At 34.3% G+C, this 23,261-nt stretch overlaps 1 protein-coding gene across 1 annotated transcript in view; it reads left to right on the forward strand.

Moving 5' to 3' along the window:
• Window positions 1-853: 853 nt before the first annotated feature.
• Erbb4 (erb-b2 receptor tyrosine kinase 4) overlaps window positions 854-23,261 on the forward strand; it is a 699,449-nt gene continuing 677,041 nt past the window's right edge. Inside the window, exon 1 of the mRNA XM_071619435.1 lies at window positions 854-992. Coding sequence (XP_071475536.1) covers window positions 854-992 — 139 coding nt within the window. The remainder of the gene's footprint in view (window positions 993-23,261) is intronic.

Genomic DNA, 23,261 nt, shown 5'->3' on the forward strand with positions numbered 1-23,261 from the left:
TCCAGAGGCTGAGAAAGGAGGATCGTGAGTTCAAAGCCAGCCTCAGCAATGACAAGGCGCTAAGCAACTCAGTGAGACCTTGTCTCTAAATAAAATACAAAATAGGGCTAGGGGTATGGCTCAGTGATCAAGTGCCCCTGAGTTTAATACCTGGTATCCCCCCACCCCCCCAAAAAAGAAAATTAAAAAATATAGGAGCTGGACTTATAGCTCATTGGCAGAGCACTTGTCTAGCATTTGTGAGGCACTGGATTCAATCCTCAGCACCACATAATAAAATAAAGGTATTGTGTCCATGTACAACTAAAAAACTTTTAAAAAAATTTAAAGCTGTAACATTTAACTAAAGGAATGATAGAGTGAATTTCATTAAAAATTCTTATCCAAGACCTCTTTAAAATAATTTTTGTTGCTTTGAACAAAAATATAAATAGATTAGTTTTTATGGAATAAGCATCTTAACATTTATTGTATATGTTATAAAAATATGAATATGTATACATTTAGCATCATATTTGCATTACATATGTAAGTGCTTTTGAAAAAGTGCTCATCTTAATGGAAGAGTAGTAAGAATACACATGGTAATATAATGTAGGATATAACATTTAAAAAGATTTAAAGATATGTTTGTCAAACAACTTTGAGTTAAAAGTTATTAGTAGAGTACCATGAATCAATTAAATATAAATGACATATTAATATCCTTAATCTCACAGTATGTATGTACCTTTCACTCTTTTCCCTCAGGAATAGGTTGCACAATCCATAAACATTTCACCCTTCCCAACTGGTGTGTCTTGTGACCAAGGATACATTCAGAACAGTTTTTGGAAAGGACTTGCAGGGAATCATGCCTTTAGAAGATAAAGAAGTCCCTTTGCAAAGACAACCTGGTTCAAATGGGGATGTGTCCACAGTTGTAGTCTTTGATTCTCATTTAATCAAGTGGTACAACCAGCATGGATCTTCAAAGAAGAATCACAACCGATGTGAGTTTTCCAAATATTGAAGGCTTTGGGGAGTGCTGTGCCTTTACTCTTTCAGTGGAAAATAAGTACATGTCAATGTGAGATAAGTGATCCCATTCACATAAATTTGGTCCTTGGAAGTCTGACTTCATTCTGAAATGTCTTTTGTTTATTTTACCTGATATATATCATTCAGTCCTGTGGAATTTAAGGAAAGTTCTCAAAACACTTATCAGATGTACTTATTCCATAATTAACAATGTCTGCCATAGTTAACTGAGGACGTGGTTCCTTAAGTAGCAAAATATTAAATGTGGAGGCTGAAAAATCCAAAGGTGTCAGATTTTAAAATGGTCAAATCATATCCTTTTCTTCCTTTCCCCTGAAAAAATTTCTCATGAGTGTTTTTGACATACGTCTCCTACTAATTTTTATCTGTACCTGTGGTTTTCTATCAGTTCAGCTACAGCAGGAATCTGTCTAATGGCAGACCTTTACTGAGACAGACAGTTAATGGGAACAGTAGCAGCCCTGAGGTGTGTTTATATAGTCAGACTCACTTCCTCTACTCCTGTGATATATGAACTACTTCTGAAGTTTCCCAGCTGTTTCAGTGGATAAATCATGGCAGTAGGAGCTCATATTTAACCTTCAATGTCCTGGCTCTATACTTTGTGGTCTTTTTCTTTTTTCTCTTTGGCTATCTGGAAGAGATTTCAAACAGACTTGTCCATGTGCAACCAGCATTGTTCTCTCCATCTGCCCCTCCTACCTCCTTTTATCCAGCTCAGGGAAATTTGGAATCTTTTATGATTTGCCTTTGTGTCAGTCAAAATAAAACCCACTCTCTACTAGAGGTCAAGTGGTTTGTAGATTCATTTCCTGATAATAAAAGCAAAACTGTGTGTGTGTGCACATATGCATACACATTCAATGGAAGCCTCTGTTGTGCAGTAGTCATTGTTATATACAAGTATTCCTATTGTTTTAGGCAGCTATAGTCACCTTAGTATGTTTCTTGGCAGTAACTGGCTGCCATTACCCACCATCTTTCCCCTGGTTCACTGTGTCCCTTCAAGCTGTCCTCTTTGTTCCTGCATGCCTCGGGCTTGTGCCTTTGCTCTTCTCTCAGCCTGGGGTACTCTTCCCAAAGATAGAGCCCCAGGGCTCACTTCACTCTGTTCTCTCCTATTTAACACACTATCTCCCTGTCCTATTTTTCTTGTGTCATGGTGATTGATCCTAACTTGTAATTATTATGATATTTATTTCCTTTGTATGTATAATATAAATTACACACACACTGGGATTCATCTGTTTTGTTCTCTGTGGTTTCACTAGCAGATATAACCATATCTCTGACATGATGAGAGCTCAATTAAGTTTTCCAAGGAAATGGATATCAATTATGTATATATACACAACATAGAGTGAGGTAGACCTTTGTTTAATAATTTTTAAAAATGTTTTTCATATTATACATTTAATTCTGCACCTGGTCTTTTCTTACATAACAATGTACCTTGAATTTCTTTGCATGTTAGTAAATATAGACCTACTTTAAAAATCTGAATATTAGGGCTCAGGATATCCCTCAGTTGGTAAAATGTTTGCCTCAGATGCACAAGGCCCTGGGTTCAATCCCCAGTACCACACACACATACACAAAAATAAAAAAATAAAAAAATCTGAATATTAATATAGGTGTTCCCTGATTTATTAATTGTTATTATCTATTGATGAATAGGAAGGTTTCTCTTCTTTTTACTAAGTATATCTTTGTTAAAGTAAATATTTCTATACATACATCTTTACATACTTATGCCAATATTTCTGTAGAATAAATTTCCAAAATTGGATATACTGGGTCAAATCAAAGAGTATGTGAATTTAAATTCTTACACATACTAATGAATTTTTTCTTCCAAATGGAAGAAATGATATACATATTCTCCAGGGACAAATGACTGAACCTGTTTCCTCACATATTTACCATCACTGGGTATTATCAAGATTTTAATCTTTAATATATTTGGGAAGCCCAATGTTATGTTCATTTAATTTATTTTTCCAAATATGATTATCATTGATCTATCAAATATGATAGCTCACCGAGATTTATAACTATTAGTTACTTCCATCTGCAAAAATGTAAACTTTGATCTGACATCTTATAGTAATTTTAGCTTCAAACTCCATTATTCTTTACCATGACTCTTTTCAGGCCTCAGCCTCATTAACAGTTGGGGTCCACTTGATCATTTCTTTGCTTTTTAGTTTTCTCATAGCAGAATTTTCTTTTCACCTTAATTCTCCATTGCTTGAAATTCTAGACATCATTTTAGTCATGGTTTACATGTCATATGTGTTCTAGGACAAGTTCAGTTGAAGTTACTTTTTCTGTTTCCCTGTTATTAAATTTTATTATTCTGTATGGTTCCTTTGTCCTCATTTGCCTACACACCTAATTTTTCCTACCAGATTTTAAGATCCCCAAGAATCTTGAATTATGAGTCGCGTGTCTTCCTCTCCCACAGCTCATAGCATGGTGCCTTCCATTAGAAACCGTTGAAAGAAAGCATGCATGCATGTCTAACACTGCCCAGTGAACACACAGGCATCACTGAGGAAAAAGAGATGCCACGCCAGGAGAACAATTCTAATGAAAACAAATTGGCATTCATTCCCTATAACATTCTCTATATAAAACTCATTTAAATCTATGAAGAAGAAGAAGTTTTTTTTTTCTCTTTACTCTTGAAAGAGTGAAATCTAAAATTATTCCAGTGCATTCTTCAGGGTTTTGAGAATGGAGACATGAATGATTTTATTTATAAAGAAGAAAACAGACTAACTGCTGCTTAAGTAGACATAATTTTAAAAATTTGATTTTCACCAACTTGTTTCAAACAGTAGGGATTTCAAAGAAAAATTAGGCCATCTTTGTGGAAGTGTTTATGAATGGAAAGTATCAAACAAATAGTAAGTCATTATATTCCTTTCACTAGGACAGTCAAAATGTCATATTTTAAGTACACACGATTGAGATGTTCTCATCTACTTCTGTAGAGCTAGGAATGATGTCTTCCAAGATTTCCAGACTGTTAGGGTGTGATACAGCTTATAATACAGCTTTAAGTTTAATATCAAGGAATGGTCATATATATAGATCGAGGAATGATCTATAAGATATCAAAGAGCAGGGGTTGTTTATTTTTTTAAAAAATGATCAATTTAGTGTCCAACAGAGAATAGGTACTCAGTATTTGTTGAAACAAATTAATCTGTGGGCAGGACTGAATAAAATTTGAAGCAAAGAAAGTGAGAGTGATCTTATGAATTAAAAATTCCCAAAATTGAAATAAGAATTATGCACCCATGAAGAAAAGAATATTTATTTTCAAAACATAGGTTGTTGTGAAACAGATTCTGATTTGCTGTTTGTTACTGAAGTAAAAGTTAAAGTATTAGGAACAAAAATTGGTTTAAAATACTTGGGGATTTAATTTTATATGTGTTAAATGGATGATATTCAGGTTTCAGGAACAGAAAATACACCTGCAGAAGTTTAAACCAAAAACAATTTGTTTTTTTGTTATTATGCACTTGAAGGGTGTGTAGTCCAGGAATGGAGCAGGTGTTTATAGATGGTTTTAGGAAATTTCCTTTTAATATATCTGTTCTTCCATCTTATCTCATTGGTTTTCCCTCTGCATGGTTAAAATACAGTTGTTGCATCAATATGATGTGTCCATATTGATGGAACGAAGATGCAGGAGGGATGAAAGAGAGTTTAAGGGTATGCCAGCCAATTCTGTGACATTTTTTCAGGAAAAAAGAAAAGAAAAAGCTCTCTCCGAAAGCTTTCTTAGAACCTAAAAAGATTTCATTGACTAGAGAAATGACATTGCTGTTTCTTTTTGAGAACAGTCACTATTTGTACATTGGGATGCATGAAAGGATCTATCCTCCCTACAACAAGGTTTTTCATCACCTTGCAGGGGTGGAAGTAGGATGAGGTGATTGACACATTTGCCTCTGATGTAAAATTTATGGCAGTGCCAAAAACTCAGTGATAAATGTAAGTAATTTGGAGGGGGGGCAAAAAAATTAAAAATAAAATTCATATCAAAGATCCACAATGAACAAAAAAAAATATCAGAAGTTTAAATAAGGAAAGCATTCTATCCTCAACTTACATGACTCATTGAGCTTTTTTCTCAGTCTCAGTTAATTACCTATCAAATAAAGGATAATTTATCAGGAATAAAATAGGAAAATTAGGGAATGAAGGGACAAGACAGGAGAAATAGATGGACATCTGCTGCTTGTTAGACTAACTACAGTTAATCAAAAATCTTTTATTTTAATTGTGCTTTGTGTTATCTTTGGAGTTTTGTGTCTTAGAAATACTAAAAAATATAAAAGATGTTTGTCCATAGAAAAAGTAGTTTGTAATAGTATATTGGTTAAGTTATTTAAATAATAATGCACAGTTAGAGGCTAACTCAACCAAAAACAAATTGGATGCATATTTTATTAATTAAAAATGATCAAGTTAAAATTATTTTTAGAAAAAAATGCAACTTCATATGGTTTAAATCTTCTTTAAAGAAATTACAAGAGATTAATAACAGGCAGAAAACCACATTATAATCAATCCTGCAATTAACCAGAATGATAGATGAAGGGATTATACTTCTAAGAATGAAAATGAGGACTAATAATATTACAGCTGTCCAATACATACAAACTTAAAAGAGGAAGGAAGAAAATATTTATTTATTTATTTATTTTCCCCTAAGGGAAGAATATTCATCTTTTCTAAGAGTTAGAAAACAAGGTTCAAAAACCGTATACAATAAAATATTAATCAGTATAAATGAAAGTCAGGATTCTTGGTGCTTCAGCAAAGTATCTCATCATATCTTACCCAACTGTCTCCTTTTTTTGTCTGGACAGTATTTCATAGTTAGGGAATCATGTTATAATGTTTAAATATCAAACTATTCCTGCCATAAACAAACTATGGTACATATACACAGTGGAATATTACTCAGCATTAAAAGAGAATAAAATTATGGCATTTGCAGGTAAATGGATGGAGTTGATGATAACATGCTAAGCGAAATAAGCCAATCCCCCAAAACCAAAGGTTGAAAGTTCTCTCTGATAAGTAGATGCTGATCCATAATGTGGGGGAGGAGTGGGGAGAATGGAGGAAATTTGATTGTGCAAAGGGTAGGGCAGAGATGAGAGAGGACATGGGGACAGGAATGATGGTAGAATGAGATGAACATCATTACCCTAGATACATGTTTGACTGCACGTGTGTTGCGACTCTACATTGTGTACAACCAGAGAAATGAAAAGTTGTGCTCCATTTGTGTATAATGAATCAAAATGCATTATGCTATCATGTATAACTAATTAGAACAAATAAAAAATTAAAAAAAAAAACTATTCCTGCCAAATGCTCAATCTCTGCATTAACACTGCCATTAACAACTCTTTTATTTTAGAAATAAAAGAGCCACAAATGTAATTTTAAATTTCCAATAGGCATAATAAAAATAAATAATAAACATTTAAAACTATGTGATAATATATTTTATTTAATTGACTATGCCTGAAATATTAAAATTAAAAAGTATTGAAATTTACTTTTTTTTCCTAATACATCTTTAAAACTTGGTGTGCATTTCACAGTTACTGGCACATACCATTTCAGACACACTGATTCACATGTGACTAGTGACTAATTGTATTAGTGCGACTACATGTTTGTCTAACTTTAATGCTTAGTGTATGTCAAATAGCCTATTTGACATAAAAATTGTTCAAGTTTTTTTTTTAAATGTATAAAAACAGGACATTAATACTGAGCCAGCTGTAGTGGTGCATGCCTATAATCCCAGTACCTCGAAAGGCTGAGGCAGGTGATTTGAGTTCAGCCTCATCAATTTACAAGAACCTAAGCAATTTATGGAGACTCTGTTTCTAAATAAAAAAATTTAAGGAGGGCTGGGGGTATTGTTCAGTGGTTAAACCCTCTGCCCCAACTAGGGTTCAATCCCTAGTACCAGAAAGAAAAAAAAAAAAAAAAAAAACTATCTGGAGAGGCACAAGCTATATGAAGGGCCTATCACATTACTTGTGTGACTGGACTTACTGGTAGAAATCTAGTGAGGAGACAGACATAATGTCCAATTTCTAAAGCTGTTTTCATGTGCCATCTCAAATTATATCAATCCATGTAATTCCATTAAAACTTTTCATTATTCTTTTTGACAGCCTGTGTTTATTATAGACTGAGCAGTTAAATTCTTATTACCTTTTAAGATTTTTACAAATAAAATCTCTCAGTCCTTTATTTATACATTAGATCAAAAATTGAATTGCAGATATGTTCAAAATACCACCAAAAAGCTGTAGGCTTTGTAGCAGTGATCAAGTTAAATTAATATAAAATAATTTTTTTTTTTGGGGGGGGTGGTGAGTACTAGGGATTGAACTCAGGGGCACTCAACCACTGAGCCACATACCCAAGCCTTTTTTGTATTTTTTATCAGTGAGACAACCAATGAGTTGCTGAGTGCCTTGCTTTTGCTGAGGCTGGCTCTGAACTCACTATCCTCTGGACTCAGCACAGTGAGCTGCTGGGATTACAAGCATGTGGAAAACTGGAAAATAGTTTTTGTTTCAGCTTTTCCCTCTTTTTTATGAATAGTGATTCTATATTATTTATTCTTTTTATTATCATGTTCTGAAAATATGGTGTAGAAGAGTAACTAATAGGAAAAGAAAATTAACAGGGAGTATTAGAATATGGACTAATAAGGATTCATTGGTTTTTTTCATCTGAATGAAAAATGGAAACAGCCAAAAAACATGCCATAAAATAAAACTTGGTACTTTTTCATAGATAAGAGTCTCTAGTTCTGAGATTCCAAAGGAAGGAGATAAACTGAATTATTGCCTACTTTGCAAATTGTTTGCAGAAGAATGTTGATGTAAGTGAAGAGAATTGGCATTCTTGCCTTCAAATGTTACCCAAAGTAAACAAAAAAGAAATCTTTTGTGAAGGCCCAAGGGAGCTACCAGCTACTATGTTGTCATTTCTATAAAATTGTTTTGCCTGAATTTCAAAATAATCAACTCCTCACTTCATATGATTAAAGTATAAATTGCATTGGTTCTCCTTCATATTTTAGTGTGAAAATTATTAAATAGAGTGTTTTGAAAGACGTACTTGCCATCTAGATTTTACCATGGACATTCTATCATACTTACATTTTCATTTATCTACTATCACCATATCCCTCTAACCACTATTTTAATTTAATTCATAATTATTTTCATAATGAATTTCAGAACTCAGTAAACTTCCCCCTAAATGCTTTAGCATATTTAATAGTAGAGTTCAGTATTTGTCTGTAGTCTTTTATGAAAACATGGAAAAAAAGGCTAATGAATTTATAGTTCACTATCAGTTACTATAGGAATTAGGTTCCATTCATAGGCTATTTTTATCATGTTAAGGTTTAGTGTTGGTTTCACTCATTTAGTTTGCATTACTGAATTATTGATAATCATATAACCCAAAGGACTAGTATGCTAGGGTCAGGTAGTTAATAAGAAGTGCTTTCCTTATCTTTTCATTCAAAATTTCCTTTAAGTATATATTTCTTTCATATCTAAAAAGCAGTTGGTGAAAAAGATTAATAATGTGATCCTCCAAGAATTGAAGGTTTTTAGCTACATGAAGTCTTACATTCAGAAATGCGTAAGTTAAGACACAAACTCTTAATACAAAATAGTTAAGAGTTTAGTGGAACACTTTCCTACTTTTATCATTACTCTGTATGTAAAGCTGTGAAAGAAAATAAGGCATTATGAATCTGGAGGAATTATTCTGATGATTTCATTTTACCAAGTGGCTACTCCTGTCTGGAGGCAAAGATAATTGGAAACTTAGGCAGATGGGTGTGCTATAACTTTTAATAAAGTTCATTATGTTAGTAGAAATACTCTTTATAGAGAAGTATTAATAAAGGAAATTACAGGGCTGGGGATGTGACTCAAGCAGTGCAGCCTGGGTTCGATCCTCAGTACCACATACAAACAAAGATGTGTCCACCGAAAAACTAATATATATATATATATATATATATATATATATATATATATATATATATATATATATATTAAAATTCTCTCTCTCTCTTTAAAAAAAATTAAAAAATAAAGGAAATTACATAAAACAGTTTCTTTTTACTCAATGAATCTTAAATATGAAGATAGATGAGTGAGGAGACTACAAATATTTTATGTGATCTTAGTTGTATAGCAGATGGAGATTAAAGATTCTTTGAGTTATTGTTATTTTGCTTCCTGTCATAAGCATTCTTCCATCTTTAAATTATAAAACTGGGATTATATTCTTCTGGATATGAAAAATCTTGAACATTTATGGTATATCGAGCACATCACTGCTCCTTTTTGGTAATGCATATTTTCCTCTTTCTAATTTTATTTTACTCTTGATTTTGTAGCATTTGCAGTGCCTTTTTGGAATTTCTTAGTTTGTACTTTCAAATGTAGATATTGTAGTGCTGCTTTTAAAATCAAGTGTTCCCCCCTTCTCTATCTACTCCTAGTGGTGGATAAGATTATGGTGATGTCTCCTAAAGGTCAAAGTATCAATTAAGAAGAGGCCATCAGGTGTCAGAAGGCCTTAGGCCTCAGAGAAAAATGGTCAGTAACTTGATTAAGAGACTCTGTGAAGAGTGTCTCCAATTCTCTCAACAAAGAAAAGCCCTTAGGCCCAGACTTATGCATTTCCAGTGAAATTTAGCATTGGATGCACATCCTCTTTTCGGAAGAGGAAAATATAGAATGGTAGAGTGCAATCACATTATAATTACAATGTAATAAAAATGTGGGTGTAATTACAAAAAGAATGTAGAAAATGGCAATTTAACTTTTCAATTTCTCATTCATGTTCACATACAATCATAAGACTTTTATGTATGGTAAATCCATATTTTTAAAAAGGCTTTATTTGGTTAGGGTAGGATTCATGGATAAAACTCCACTCTCTTTAACAGGAAGCAAAAGAAATGAGAAGGGTCAGGGGATTATATTATGAGCCACTAGATTATAAGTCAATTTTTAATAGTTTTTAGTTTTCATTTTTCTCCCATCTTCCTATGCTGCTACCTATCTGAGTTTACAACTATCCTACAACCTCCTAAAAGCACAGGGATGAGCCTGAAGCTCCCAACCCAGGGTTCTTTATGATTTACAACACACTAACTAGTCCTTCTCTCATGTGAAATAGTTGAGCCCAATACTTATTAAACATAGTCCCTCTGCTAATGAAAAAGTGATGCTAAAATCAAGATAGAAATTTTAGGTAGAAAAAAGGATGATGAATGAAATACAGAAGAAATAGAGTTGAAGATATCACATCGGGTTTACCATGGATGAGAAGCCTGTTCTTGAAGATAGTTTGAATTAAGGCTTTGGACATGGAATAACCCTGAAAAAAATCTCTTTCCTGTTTCATTGTTTTATAAATTTTCCATTTTCTGCTTTGATAGAATAATTAAGGAAAGAATATTAGGCATCCATCATATTTTTAATGGTAAATTTGGCTCTGGGTAAGACTCTTGAATATGGATGTACATAGGATTTCAGAGTTGTTTCAGCAATTACTGGATTGGAAAATAGTGCTAGTAAAATGATTTTAATTTCATCTCCTTGTTTAAACTGGTTGCTTTGCCTTCTTCAAGCAGTATGATCTTTTCTTTAATTGTGTAGCCTTTCATTAATGCACCAGTGAGGATGATAGAAAACAATTCATTTATGTAATTGCAACTAGCCTGTCTTGCACAACTCAGGAAAGCAGCAAATTCCACAGCATGGGGTCCACATTATGCAACTTGGGCTGGCATTTAGATGAGTTCCTTTTCATTGAAAATATATTAACTCTAATCCTTTTAAGTGTATAAGTAATGCATGTGTAAATCTACATTGTACAAGTGTAAAAGCTGTTTTCTAACCTCAGTAATTTTAGTTAAGAAGTAAATCTGCAGTAGCAATTAATTTACCATCTGAGATATTGTGAAAAGAATAGTCATCAAGAATAAGGAAATATCTGAAAAAATAATGATATTACAAAATTAACACATAGGATTCTGGTGTCTATAACTTATCTATTTCTGCATAAAAATCCATATCAAAATTTAGCATCTTAAAACAGCAAACATAATATTGTAGATTTTGAAGATCAGGGGCTGAGAGTGGCTCTGTAAAGTCATTTCTGAATTATTTATGGTTCTGCGAAGGTGCAAGGTTGCAGTGAAGATGTTGCTAGTGCTGCTGTCCACTCACCGCTTAACCAGGGTAGAAAATGCAATTCCCAGGTCACTTGCATTGTTGGCATACTTCACTTTCTTGTTGGCTGTTGACTGGAGACCTACTTTTTTCACTATTTGGACATCTTTTGTTTTTATGACCTGGCACCTTGTTTTACATAGAAGAGTGTTGCCAAAAGGGAGCCCAATGCCACAGCACTGTTTTGGTTAAAAGTGAGTCATTAAATCCAGCCTGTGCTCAAAGGAAAATTCAACCACACCTCTTACATGGAGAAGAACCTAGCAATTGATGAATATATATATCTTAAATAACCACATGGATGAGGGATTTTAAAGACAGACATGTATTTCTTATCCTCATTTCACAGATGAGGAATTCAAGGCCTAGTGAAGTTAGGTGACTTGTCCAAGTACATGCAATCATTTGAGACAGAGCCAATATACACATCTGCTCTTTGAAAAGTGTATGCCTTGTATGTTCATGTTTGCAAACAGACCTTATTTATCCAACTATAATCAGATAATAAGTATTTATTGTTATAAAGGATTTATATTTGCTCTTTTAAGTGAAAAAAAATGGTTCTAAATTTTCTAGGTGGCAGATGTTCCAAGATGCAGTATTTTTAAATGCTTCCTTAAAAACAGTGTATTGACTATAATTCAGCCATTTACTCATCTTGCAGTCAATATTAGGAGTATTATGTATATTCTCATCAGAACACACAGTGACATTGTCCTGGCTTATTGTTTTTTCTTACATTAATGGTCCTGTTTTACTCTTCATAATATATTGTATTTTTTGTATATATTTCATTTTCAGCTTTTTGAAGTCACTTCTTAATCTTGTGGTAAGCAAACTCCCCTCCACCCACCTCACTTTATATTAAGGAATATTTATTGAGCTTGAACTGAGGCATGGAGCTGCACTAGTAAATAATATACAAAGGTCAATTAGACATTATCTCTCTCTTTAGAGAACCTGTTGTCTATCTTATTAGGGAGAAGGGTGGCCCAGAGAGATATGATTACTTGACAATGTCAATGATAATACAGTACAAGGTATAATGAGGTTCCAGAATTTAATCTTTCTGAGGGAGTTGGGGTAGGCTCTCAGATCAGGGAATATTAGATATGGAGCTTGTAGGATGAACAATTGGGGACATGTTGGATACAGGGGAATCCTTGGCAAAGGAGATAACATGGGATCTCACAGAAATCTTATAAAGATATGGCTGGTTTCAAGTATTTCCAATAGTTAAATGGATTGGTTCTTGGTAGATCAATAGATGAGGGATGAAAAACATTTTGGTTTCAAAAGTTTGTATCTAGTGATCTAGGTTGGCATTAAATGATTCATAATTTATATACTAAAATGAGTCACTATGCAATCTTTGGAATTAGATTACTTGCTGATTATTTTCGTCTCTGCTCTTCACTAACTATGCAACTCTGGACAAGTAACTTATTCTTGGTTTTCTTGTCTTTAAAATGGATGTAATATTATTGCCCACCCCATTGTGTTGAAAGGATTCAATGAGATAGGTGCAAATCTCTTAGCATAGTGTCTGTATTCAGTAGGTATTCAGCAAACATTAGTTCTCATCATAATTATTAGTTTCTTCCAAAGATTATAATATCTGTTTTGTAGTTTGGAGGAGCCTATATAAGTTGTATAAGCAACAGGGTGACACAATCAAATTTGTGTAGTTATCTTCACTGATATCAGATCAAGTGTTCAGAACCAGTTTCTTTATCCTTCTTCTCTCCTTTGTTCTAGTCCAAGGGCCTCAAGGACAAGGGCTTAGGTAGAGCTCTGACTTAAGTGGAAAATGGTTCATCATTCATTGAGCAAATACTTCCTAAAACTTTTACTGTGCTCCAGGCACTAAAAAAAGCACCCCCACCATGGGTTTTACTGCCATTGATTAGACTTCCTTATCAATGGAATTCTGCCCAGAAGAAGTAAAGAGGTCACCTTCACTTAAGGAAACATTAGTCAATTTTGATGCCTTTGACATCAGCCCCTGTGAAGGCTGAGAAGACAGACTGTGGGCCTGAGGTTACTTAAATGTGAAACATCTCCCTTGGTAAATTTTATGGTTTTGTATCTCATTCTTAATTTATTAAAGCATAAGTTGAGATTGCAACTACCAATAGGTGTCAAATACAGTTGTGTTGACACTAATACTGCTTATTAATTTAGCTAATCCAACAAAAAATGCAAGTTCACAATTTTCACAATTAGATAAGTCTGATGTAATGAATAGAGGGAAAGGGCCAATGCCAAATACTAGGCAAGCACTTGTTACTTTCCACAGGAGATGATAGGTGAAATTAGTCCTATAAGCAGGCATCCTAATCAGAGGAAAGGCATGTCTCCAAGCCCAGAAATGCCTGGGAAGAAGTTAGTGTTTGTGAAGTCTACAGCATGGGGGGAGGGGTGCTAGACATATAAGACTGGGGCTGATCTTCAAGGGCTGCTATGCTATTTTTAGAAGTATGGCATGTAGTCTAAGAGCAGTGGGATTCCATAGATATGTTTTTGCAGGGGCCTGACATCAAAACTTGCATTTTCAAAATGCTATCCTATACCATATGGAGAAAAGATTGGAGACAAGCAGGTTTGGAGTCAAGGATCCCAGTTAGGACTCATTTCGGTAACACTAGCTAAAATAATGATGGTCTGAACTAACCCAGTAGCAATGGACCTAAAAGAAGTGAATTACTTTCAAGGAAATTAAGGAGATAAAAACAATAGGATTTAGGAGGGAGCAGAGGTCTGTAGGTCTCTGACTTGAACAACTGATTGGATTAAGTCAAGCAATTAGATGACAAACAGGTTTAGAGTTGAAAATATCCAATCAGTGCAAAAGTGATGAAATACAAAAATTTATATTTGCTCACTTTTATCAAAGAAGACAATGAAAAATGCATAAACCTTGTTTTCACAATTAGATAAGCTGCACAATCAACATTGATTTTTCTTTGGTTTTATATTGCAAATAATATTCTGTAGTTTGAAATATTTGAATACTGAATACAATTATAGGCTTCGTTGCGTATGTGTGCTTCCCCAGATTTTGATGTCTGTGCTGACTGAGACAATTTGGAGGGATGGACTGAATTATTTTCCAATCTACCACTTCTATTTATACAGAAATTACACTTGACTGTAGTGACACTAATCATGGCAGAACTGATCAAACTCAGGTCCCCTGCTGATGAACTCGGCCAATAAGCCATTCGTGACTGACAGGTGTTTCTGGTCCTGTTTCCCCCACCTCACTTTTAAACACATTGGCATTTTATAAACCACCTTCCTTTATGCTCCCACATCTATATCCGTTCAAAGGAAATGCCAGGAAGGGTTTGTGTGATGCAGACGCACAGCTTGCATCTAGCTCTCTCCATGTTTTCATTCTCCCTCTGCAAAAATGCAGGGGCTTCTGAACTTCCTATGTGTCATGAATCCTTATTGCTAGTCTCACGAAGCCTGTGGACTCCATTGGAAAATTATCTTTAAATATATTAAACACAGAGGATTACAAAATAAACAAATTATATTGAAATACAGTTGTCAAAATATTTAAATATTTTATATGCTCATTTTATAATTCATTAAATTAAAAACTCTAACAGGGAGTGTAATAACTAACATCTGTCAAACTAGTGATCAATGTTAATAATATTTTGAGATACCTATAACAAATATAATAGGCTATTTTCTATAATTTTTACTGCTGATAAACTCAGATGTTCTAAAACTATTGTAATTTTCTTTTTACTATATTCATAACTGAAGGGATAGCTAAGTTTTAGACTTCCTTGAAGGTGCATTTTTTCCATCTAAAGTTCATGGACCTCTGAATTTGATGGCTCCCAGTTTAAGAACCTCCACTGTAGGACAATGCTTTTTAAGTTTTAGGGTACATGAGAATTATCTTGAGAACTTGTTACAATGCAGATTTATGGACACTCTCCTAAGAGATGGTAAGGTGGAAGGTGTGGCGTAGGGCTCAGGAGTATATATTTTAAGCATAAACCCAAAATGATTCTCACAAATTATGTTTTGATAAATAACATTTTTTGATAAATAAAATTTCAGGATATAGAAAATGATTTACAAAGATATTTGGGATGGGATTTGGCCTTTGATGGGTCATTACCCTTAGGTCAACATTTTGACTTTTTTATCTTCACCAATAAAAATAATCATTATTATTATTCATGTTATTATAAAAATTATATGTAGAAATTATAGTAGGCTGTTTACATGTGTATAGAATATATTATAGGATATATTTTATAATATTCTATTATAGAAACAATAATGGATTATTATTATTTGTTGCATCAACATTCTTATCTGAAGGATACCATTTTTTGAAGACAAGCTTTAAGATATTTGACAAAATATCAGTAAAGCGTAGAAAGGGGTAATAATCATAAATGCAATGCAGTGTAGTCCTGTGACATTGAAATCATTTCAGTAATTTTACAGTACATTTGAATTGCGGCACCATTCATCCGCTGAGTTTCCATTAACTTTGCTTAAAATCTCTCTGTCCACAAAGAAGCACAAGTGTCAAGTTTCTCCTTCATGCTCAGAGACCTGGCTTGAATCATAATGCTGCAGAAGATAATTGTTATTAATTAAAGCATTCCTATCAGGCTGGGTTTTGTTTTAATGCATATTGAACATGTTCATAACCTCCCCTGTCTCCATTATTGGAAAGGAAAAATAAGAGAGTAGCGTTCTTTGACTCTCTCCAGCTCTCCTGGGGTTTCCCTGGTGTCATTGAATAGCCTTTTTGATTGGCTGATACCTTTAAAAAAAGAAGAAGAGGGGGCACAATATTATAACACATTGCAGAGCAGGCTCATTATTGTCAAATTAGATTCACTGACCTTCACTGCCATTTACCAGGAAGAGACAGGCAGCATATCAAGGACGGTTTGCAGTGAGTAAATCCATAGTTAGTGCCACTCAACAGTAACTAGCTCAGACATACCTTTGTGCTGTTTTAACACATTGGATTTTTAACTCTTAGCATATTAAATACTATGATACTTTGATTTAAGTGGGCAATGTATATTGAAATCTATGCACGTTTTATTTTTGACATAAATTTTATTTCAAAGGACACACACAAAACACAAAACACTCTCAGCACTTGTGAATAAAATCCACAATTTCCCAAATTTTAGAAGTCAATGGTTTCCTTATACATTGAAACTGGGCTGGCACGGGTCACAGTTTGTAGTAAGTTAAAAAAACAAAATGAAACAAACAAACATATATATTATATTTCATGAACCACCACATACATTTTTAGTCATTATTCCCCTAAATAATAATATATTAAAAATATATTTCCTTTTAAACCATTGAGACATGTGAATCACTTTCCTCCCTCTCAATTTCCAAGTCATTTTTGTTTAACTCAGTGTTAGGACAGGAGAGTACCCTTGGTAGAATTGTGGTTGCTGTTGGAATTCACTCATTCATTCACTCATTATCTCAGTTTATTTTGTATTGTTATTACAGTATATTATTGACTGGGTAATAAATAAGGAAAATGCATTTGTTTTCTAGAAGGAGGCCAGAAGGTTTAAGACTGAGGGACCTACATGTGGTAAGAGCTTTCTTGCTGCATCATCCCATAGTGGAAGGTGGAAGGGCAAGAGGAGGGTGTGTGCATACGTGTGAATGTAAGAGACGGAAGTAGGAGAGGAGGAGGCTCAACTCAATTCTTTTATTAGGAACTCACTGCTGGGGTGTGGAGCTCACTGAATATTAATGGAATCAATACATTTATGAGGTCAGAGCTGCCCAAACCTAATAACCACTTCAAGGTCCCACTTTGCAAAACTGCTGCATTAAGGATTAAGTTTCCAACCTATCATCTTTGGAGGACACATTTAAACCATAGCACCTATTGATATTTTTTAGGGCCTACTAAATGCCAGTCTCTATTCTAGATATATGTCATATAAAGACACATTTCTAAATATTGCATGTTAGAGAGGACATATAGTAGGTATTATGCTAGGTGTTTCTAGTAACTGATCATTGATACATTTTGAATAATAAAGTGACAATGTTGTAAAGTGAAACATTCTCTTTATCTGCTTAACCTCTTGATATGAGGTTAATTGTTACAGGTTTTTTATCTGCCTTATTTTACTGGGATGAAACAGCTTGTTCCATGCTAGCTTTCCTGCACTCTATAATTTATTTATTACGCTGACCTGGAGGGGAGATAATCTCTGACACTCTCTACCCTGCAGCATAGAATATTTCTCCTTCTTCCAGTCATTTTTTTTGTTTTTATGACAATTCTGCAAGCTTCAGTTTATGACAGTGTTTAAACCAATAAATTCTACATGTGGGAAGTAAAGAAGATTAGAAAATATGAACCTCCACATACACTTTTTAGTTATTGTTCCCTTAAAGAATAACATATGAAAATAAGCCACAAACCAAAATTTCCAGACTTGGGGATTTCTTTGACCAACCTTTTCTGTGCCTATATTATGTGATTAATGTAGCACTCATATTTTATTTTCTGCAGTTAGAAATAAAAATGATAAATATATGGCCTCATGAAAAGCTAATTTAAGCCTTTTTTTTGTTTTGTTTTTTTAAATCTCCCAGCACCATCAGGGAATACACACCTGGGAACCACTGGGATCTCAATTGGCTGTATTTATCTAGATAATTTAGAGACTGTTAAAAACACAGGTCCCTGAGCTTCTCCAGGAATCACTATCTTTTCAACATAGATTCTCACTGATATTCGGAGGCATCAGTTTGGGGAACCACTGCAGAGTTCACACATATTTCTCAGTTCCCTTCATACTAATATAGTTTGTTAAGGATCAGGGCTTCAGACCTCACTGTTTTTCATGTAGTGAGGATTTGTTAACTACTTATTGAATAAATGCATATAAATATATGAATGGCACAAAACCTGCCTCTAGCCAAGCATGGTAGCACATAGCTATAATCCTACCAGTTCAAGAGGCTGAGTCAGGAGGATCACAAGTCCAAGGCCAGCCTCAGCAACTTAGTGACGCTCTAAGCAAGAGAAACTTAGCAAGACCCTGTCTCAAAATAAAAAAATAAAAAGGGGTTGGGGATATGGCTAAGTGATTAAGTGTCCCTAGGTTCAACCTCCCCATGTCCCAAACAAAGAAACAAAAAACAAATGCAATAACAATAACAACAAAAAATTAAAACCTGCCTCCAACATTTACAAATAATGTGATCTAAACATGTTACTTCAGCTTGGTTTTCTCATTTGAAAAGTGAGAAATAATAGTTAGTACTTTTCCACTTTTCATTGTAATGATAGAATGGAATCTTTCCTGTAAAGTGTTAAACAGAGGGCTGAGCTCAATGAATGTAATCGGTTGTACTTCTTCCGAGTCATTTTCACTTTTACTTTCCTTATAAGTAAAATGCATAGATTTTATATCTGTTTTCCTACCTTGTAGGAGAAGTTTCATACATAGTAATGGGAGCAATCATGCTTTATGAACTAGAATGTACCAAAAACATATATTGTGAAATGGAGGTTGGATTTCTGTAAGATGGTTATATCATATCCATATGCATAAATTATAATTGTTTTATTTAAAAGATATAAAAATATAATATGCTATGTTGGTTTTAATACATTGTATTTTTCTTTCCATAGGATTTATTATATTGTATCTCAGTGTAATAAATATCAATAAATAAAACCCATGGGGAAGTATCCTTTTTCCCCATAGGTTCTGTACCTTTCAAAGAACATGGACTTTATTTAAGATCAGTAAGTACTCACTGAAGAATATTTCTGGGTATTGTGTTTGGTAAGCCTGTGGAAGTTGAGGCCCTTGTTTTATTGATACATGTAGAACCCAGAGGAGGAAAAATGGGAATCTTACCAAAATTTACTTTGATGGTGCCAAGACTGATTTTTGGAAAAGAGGTAAGTGAAGCTTAAGATTTGTCATTTAACATTTTACAAAATAATACTGCATAAAAGGCAATCCCAAACTCAGAGTGCCTTAGGAAGATGATCCTATTCTCAATCATTTGTCTGTGAATTGGCTGATCTAGTCTGGGCTTGTTTCCAAGTCATAGGTCCTCCATGCCCCTCTGTGTCTCTCATCTTTGCTGGGACCTGTTCTGTTTTGGAGAGTAGTAATGAAATACAGGGACAGTGGAACATGTAATGTTTCATGATCCCTATGCTGAGAATTGGGATTTTCACTTCTTGCATACATTCTGTTAGCCAGATCACAGTTTATCAGAAGGGTAAACCCAGCATCAGTTTGGTGGGCAAATATACTCTACTTTTAGAAAGAGGAAGTACAATGTCACAGTACAAAAGGAAAGGATATTGGGTGGTTAGGGTAGGAGGGAAGAATTGGGAAGAAAAATACAATCTATGAAAGCTAATAATAGCCTCATTTAGTAGGACTAGAGGAGTCAGGAATATGGGGTGAGAAGTGCAGAATATATTTAGTTGAGTTATAGTTTATTCACTATCTCCAGAAGAGCATTGTGCTGCTAAGGTGCTTAACATCAGTGTTAGAATGTGGGAATCTTCAAGTATTTTAATGTTCCCTTTTTGCCAGTGGACTCTCAAGTGAAATGAAACAAAAACGAACTTTCTAGTGATCTACGTATTTTTCATCACTGGCAACAAATGAGGGTTCTGAATATAGCATATGTTTGTAAGTTATTGGGATGGAGAAAAATGATTTAGGTTTTCTTGGCTTGGAGAGAATTATAATTAAAAACCTATCTAATATTAGGTGGAATCCAATCATTGGGGACATTGCAATAGAGTTGACCTGTTGCATAGATAACTATTATCTCCTGAAGTACTTACTATTGTGGAGACTAGAGGCATCATCCATCAGCTTATGCCTGATGTATTTTCACAAAGTGGTGAGATGTGTTGAGAAATCTCATTTTGTATCTCTTTTCAAATAAAAAATGTGCCTTTTTCACATCTGGTATTTCCTTCTACAAACTCTAACTTGACATATAACTCTACTTTTGAATATATATAAATGCATATATATTCAGGACTTGGACAATAGAGAATATTCATTCCACTGAGTTTAAAATATATCATTAATGGCAAAGCCATTTTTCTGTACAACTTATCACAATATGACATTTAGTGTCCTTAGTGGAACTGTAACAGTAGATGTTGCTTTTTAAAAATGTTTTGACCATCAGCTGAGAATTGAGTAAATAAGAAGTTAGCTTGGTGAAGAAAGGGTAGAAATTACAGTTCCTGTGTAGTGAGACGAGTTCATGGGAAGACACTATGGTGTGGAGAGTGCTGATTAGATGAGATGAAGTGGGAGTGGGGAATACCCAGCAGTAGGCTGGGCAGGAAGGCAAGGCTGGAAGATCCATACCTTCTAAACCTTTCATCATGGAAACTATTGACAGACTTTACACCAGAGTACTACATGATCAGATTTCTATTTTTAAGAAAATCACAGCACTGTATGGGATGGTTTGAATGAATTCTGTTCAGATGGATGTTACAATAATTTAGATAAAAGATGAGAATAATGTAGACCAGGGTAGTTGGGCAGTGTCAGTTGGGAACCAGAGAAATAAAGGTATGAAAGCTGTTTGGGATTTGGAATAACAGAGACTGGATGGATTTGCTGTGGGGTGAGGGAGAACTGAGTGGAAAATAACAGTCTTCTGCCTGAAGTAGCTAAGAGCTATTCATGGTTATTTACCGAATGAGGAAACATAAGAGCAGAAGCTCATTTTGAGAAAAAGAAAAAGTTTAATTTTGAACTTGCTGTGTTTTGAAAAGCCTTTAGACTTCCAAATAGAGATGTGCAGTAAGTAGATACGGGGCAGAAAGCTCAGGAAGTATGATATGGGCTGTAAATAGAAATACAGGCCCTATCAGTGTCTAGATACTAATGGAAATCACTGGAGTGGGTAAGGTTCTCTAGGGAGAGAATGTAGGATAAGAGATGACGTCTAAGTTCTATAGCAAATATTTAAATGACAAAGGAAGAGACACTCGTAATGAAGGATGGAAGGGAAGTCCAGAGAGAAAGAGGAAAATGAATGAGTGCCATAGACACTTCCATGTTCTGTAAAATAATTCTCTAACAGTTGCTATTTCTTTGAGCCCTAGGATGTGCTAGGTACTATATTGCTCCTGACTGCTTTATATAGGTTGTTTCATTTAACCAGCATAGTAATTCTTTAACGAATTATTATTAACTTCCTATTATAAAGGAAATTTTCAGTCAGAGAAAAGTAATTAGCAAGCGGTCACTAAAGTAGATGTTATAGAGACGCATTTGACCACAGGACCTCTTATGTAGAGCCATACTCAGCTACATTTTACAAATACTCAAAATTCTAAGTCAATCTTAATGTTCAAACAACAATATAGTTATGTGATCTATTAAGTAAAAATCAATCAAATTTTTGTAAAACAGAATCTCAGTTCAGACATATCAGAATGAAAGGATCAAGGCAACCCAGAATGAGTGGGACTGGGGATTTGCCAAGTTATTGGCACCAATGCTCTTTTAAAAGATAGAGTAGTTGGGCTGGGAATGTGGCTCAAGCGGTAGCACGCTCACCTGGCATGCCTGTGGCCTGGTTTCGATCCTCAGCACCACATACAAACAAAGATGTGTCTGCCGAAAGCTAAAAAATTAATATAAAAAATTCTCTCTCTCTCTGTCTCTCTCTCTCTCCCTCTCTTTAAAAAAAAAAGTTAGAGCAGCAATTTTTGGATGGTGTGATGTGACTATATATTATTCTTACTTTTACCCCTTTATAATTCCTAAATTTTCTAAAATTCACATATATTATTTTTATAATTTAAAAAATTAAATGTAATTTTAATTTATCCACTTAAAGGTATTCCTGAAATAAAGGAGCTAGTGTACATGATGTGCATGAAAAAAATATTGTGCACATATTAGATATTGAATACAATGACATCCCTGATTTGATACATATCACCACACTTTGCTTTAAAAATGAGTGCTTTTTAATTCAGATTTTATAAATGAAATAATTGTATTTTAAATCCAGACTTGATTGCAGTAAACTTTCACAAAGTGGATACCAAGTTATGGAACTGATATTTCTAGTGAAGAAGGTTAGAGTTATGGCCAATATTACTGTCATTATATTTAAAGCAGCAGAGACAACCATTCTTCCTGAGCAAGCAACCCACTATGAAGGCCAGGCATGCATGAACAGAGTTTAGTGCCATAATCAAATAAAACTTGCATCAAAGATCATCTCACATGAATTTAATGATATGCATAATTGTTATTCTACTGCATGATAATTAGGCATGACTGTAAGCAGTTCTCGTAAATGATGGTAATTTGTATGATTTTACCATAGCCAAACCCAGCGCAAGCAGAATGAATCTGGCAAAACAACAGATAATCTCAGGTTGAGCAATGAGAGGTTAATCTAAGTTCTTAGCACACTGGCCCTCCATCCACAGCATGATCCCCAAATGATCTCCTTTTATGGGAAGGAAGGCCAGTGAAGGAGGACTGAGGAGAAAAGTGGAAGTGCAGAAGAAGACAAAAGTGATGTTACTAGTTGTTCCGGTTTGAATATGTTGAAATCCTAACCTTTTGTACCACAGAATGTGACCTTCTTTGGAAACAGGAATGTAAATGTAATAGTGAAATGAGGTCATAGAGGAGAAGGTAGACTTCTAATCAAAGTGAGTGGTCTGCATAAGAAATAGTCATGTAAAGACAGAAATTGGGAGAGCTGTTTGGAGGTGGAGGTAAAAAGTGGAGCTATGATGCCCAGGGTGGGGAACCTGTGGGAGTCTGTTTCTCCTGGCACCAGGATTTTCATCTTCTTTGTTCTAACACA

The sequence above is a fragment of the Marmota flaviventris genome, chromosome 11 (assembly GCF_047511675.1).
Source record: "Marmota flaviventris isolate mMarFla1 chromosome 11, mMarFla1.hap1, whole genome shotgun sequence".
Lineage (NCBI taxonomy): Eukaryota > Metazoa > Chordata > Mammalia > Rodentia > Sciuridae > Marmota > Marmota flaviventris.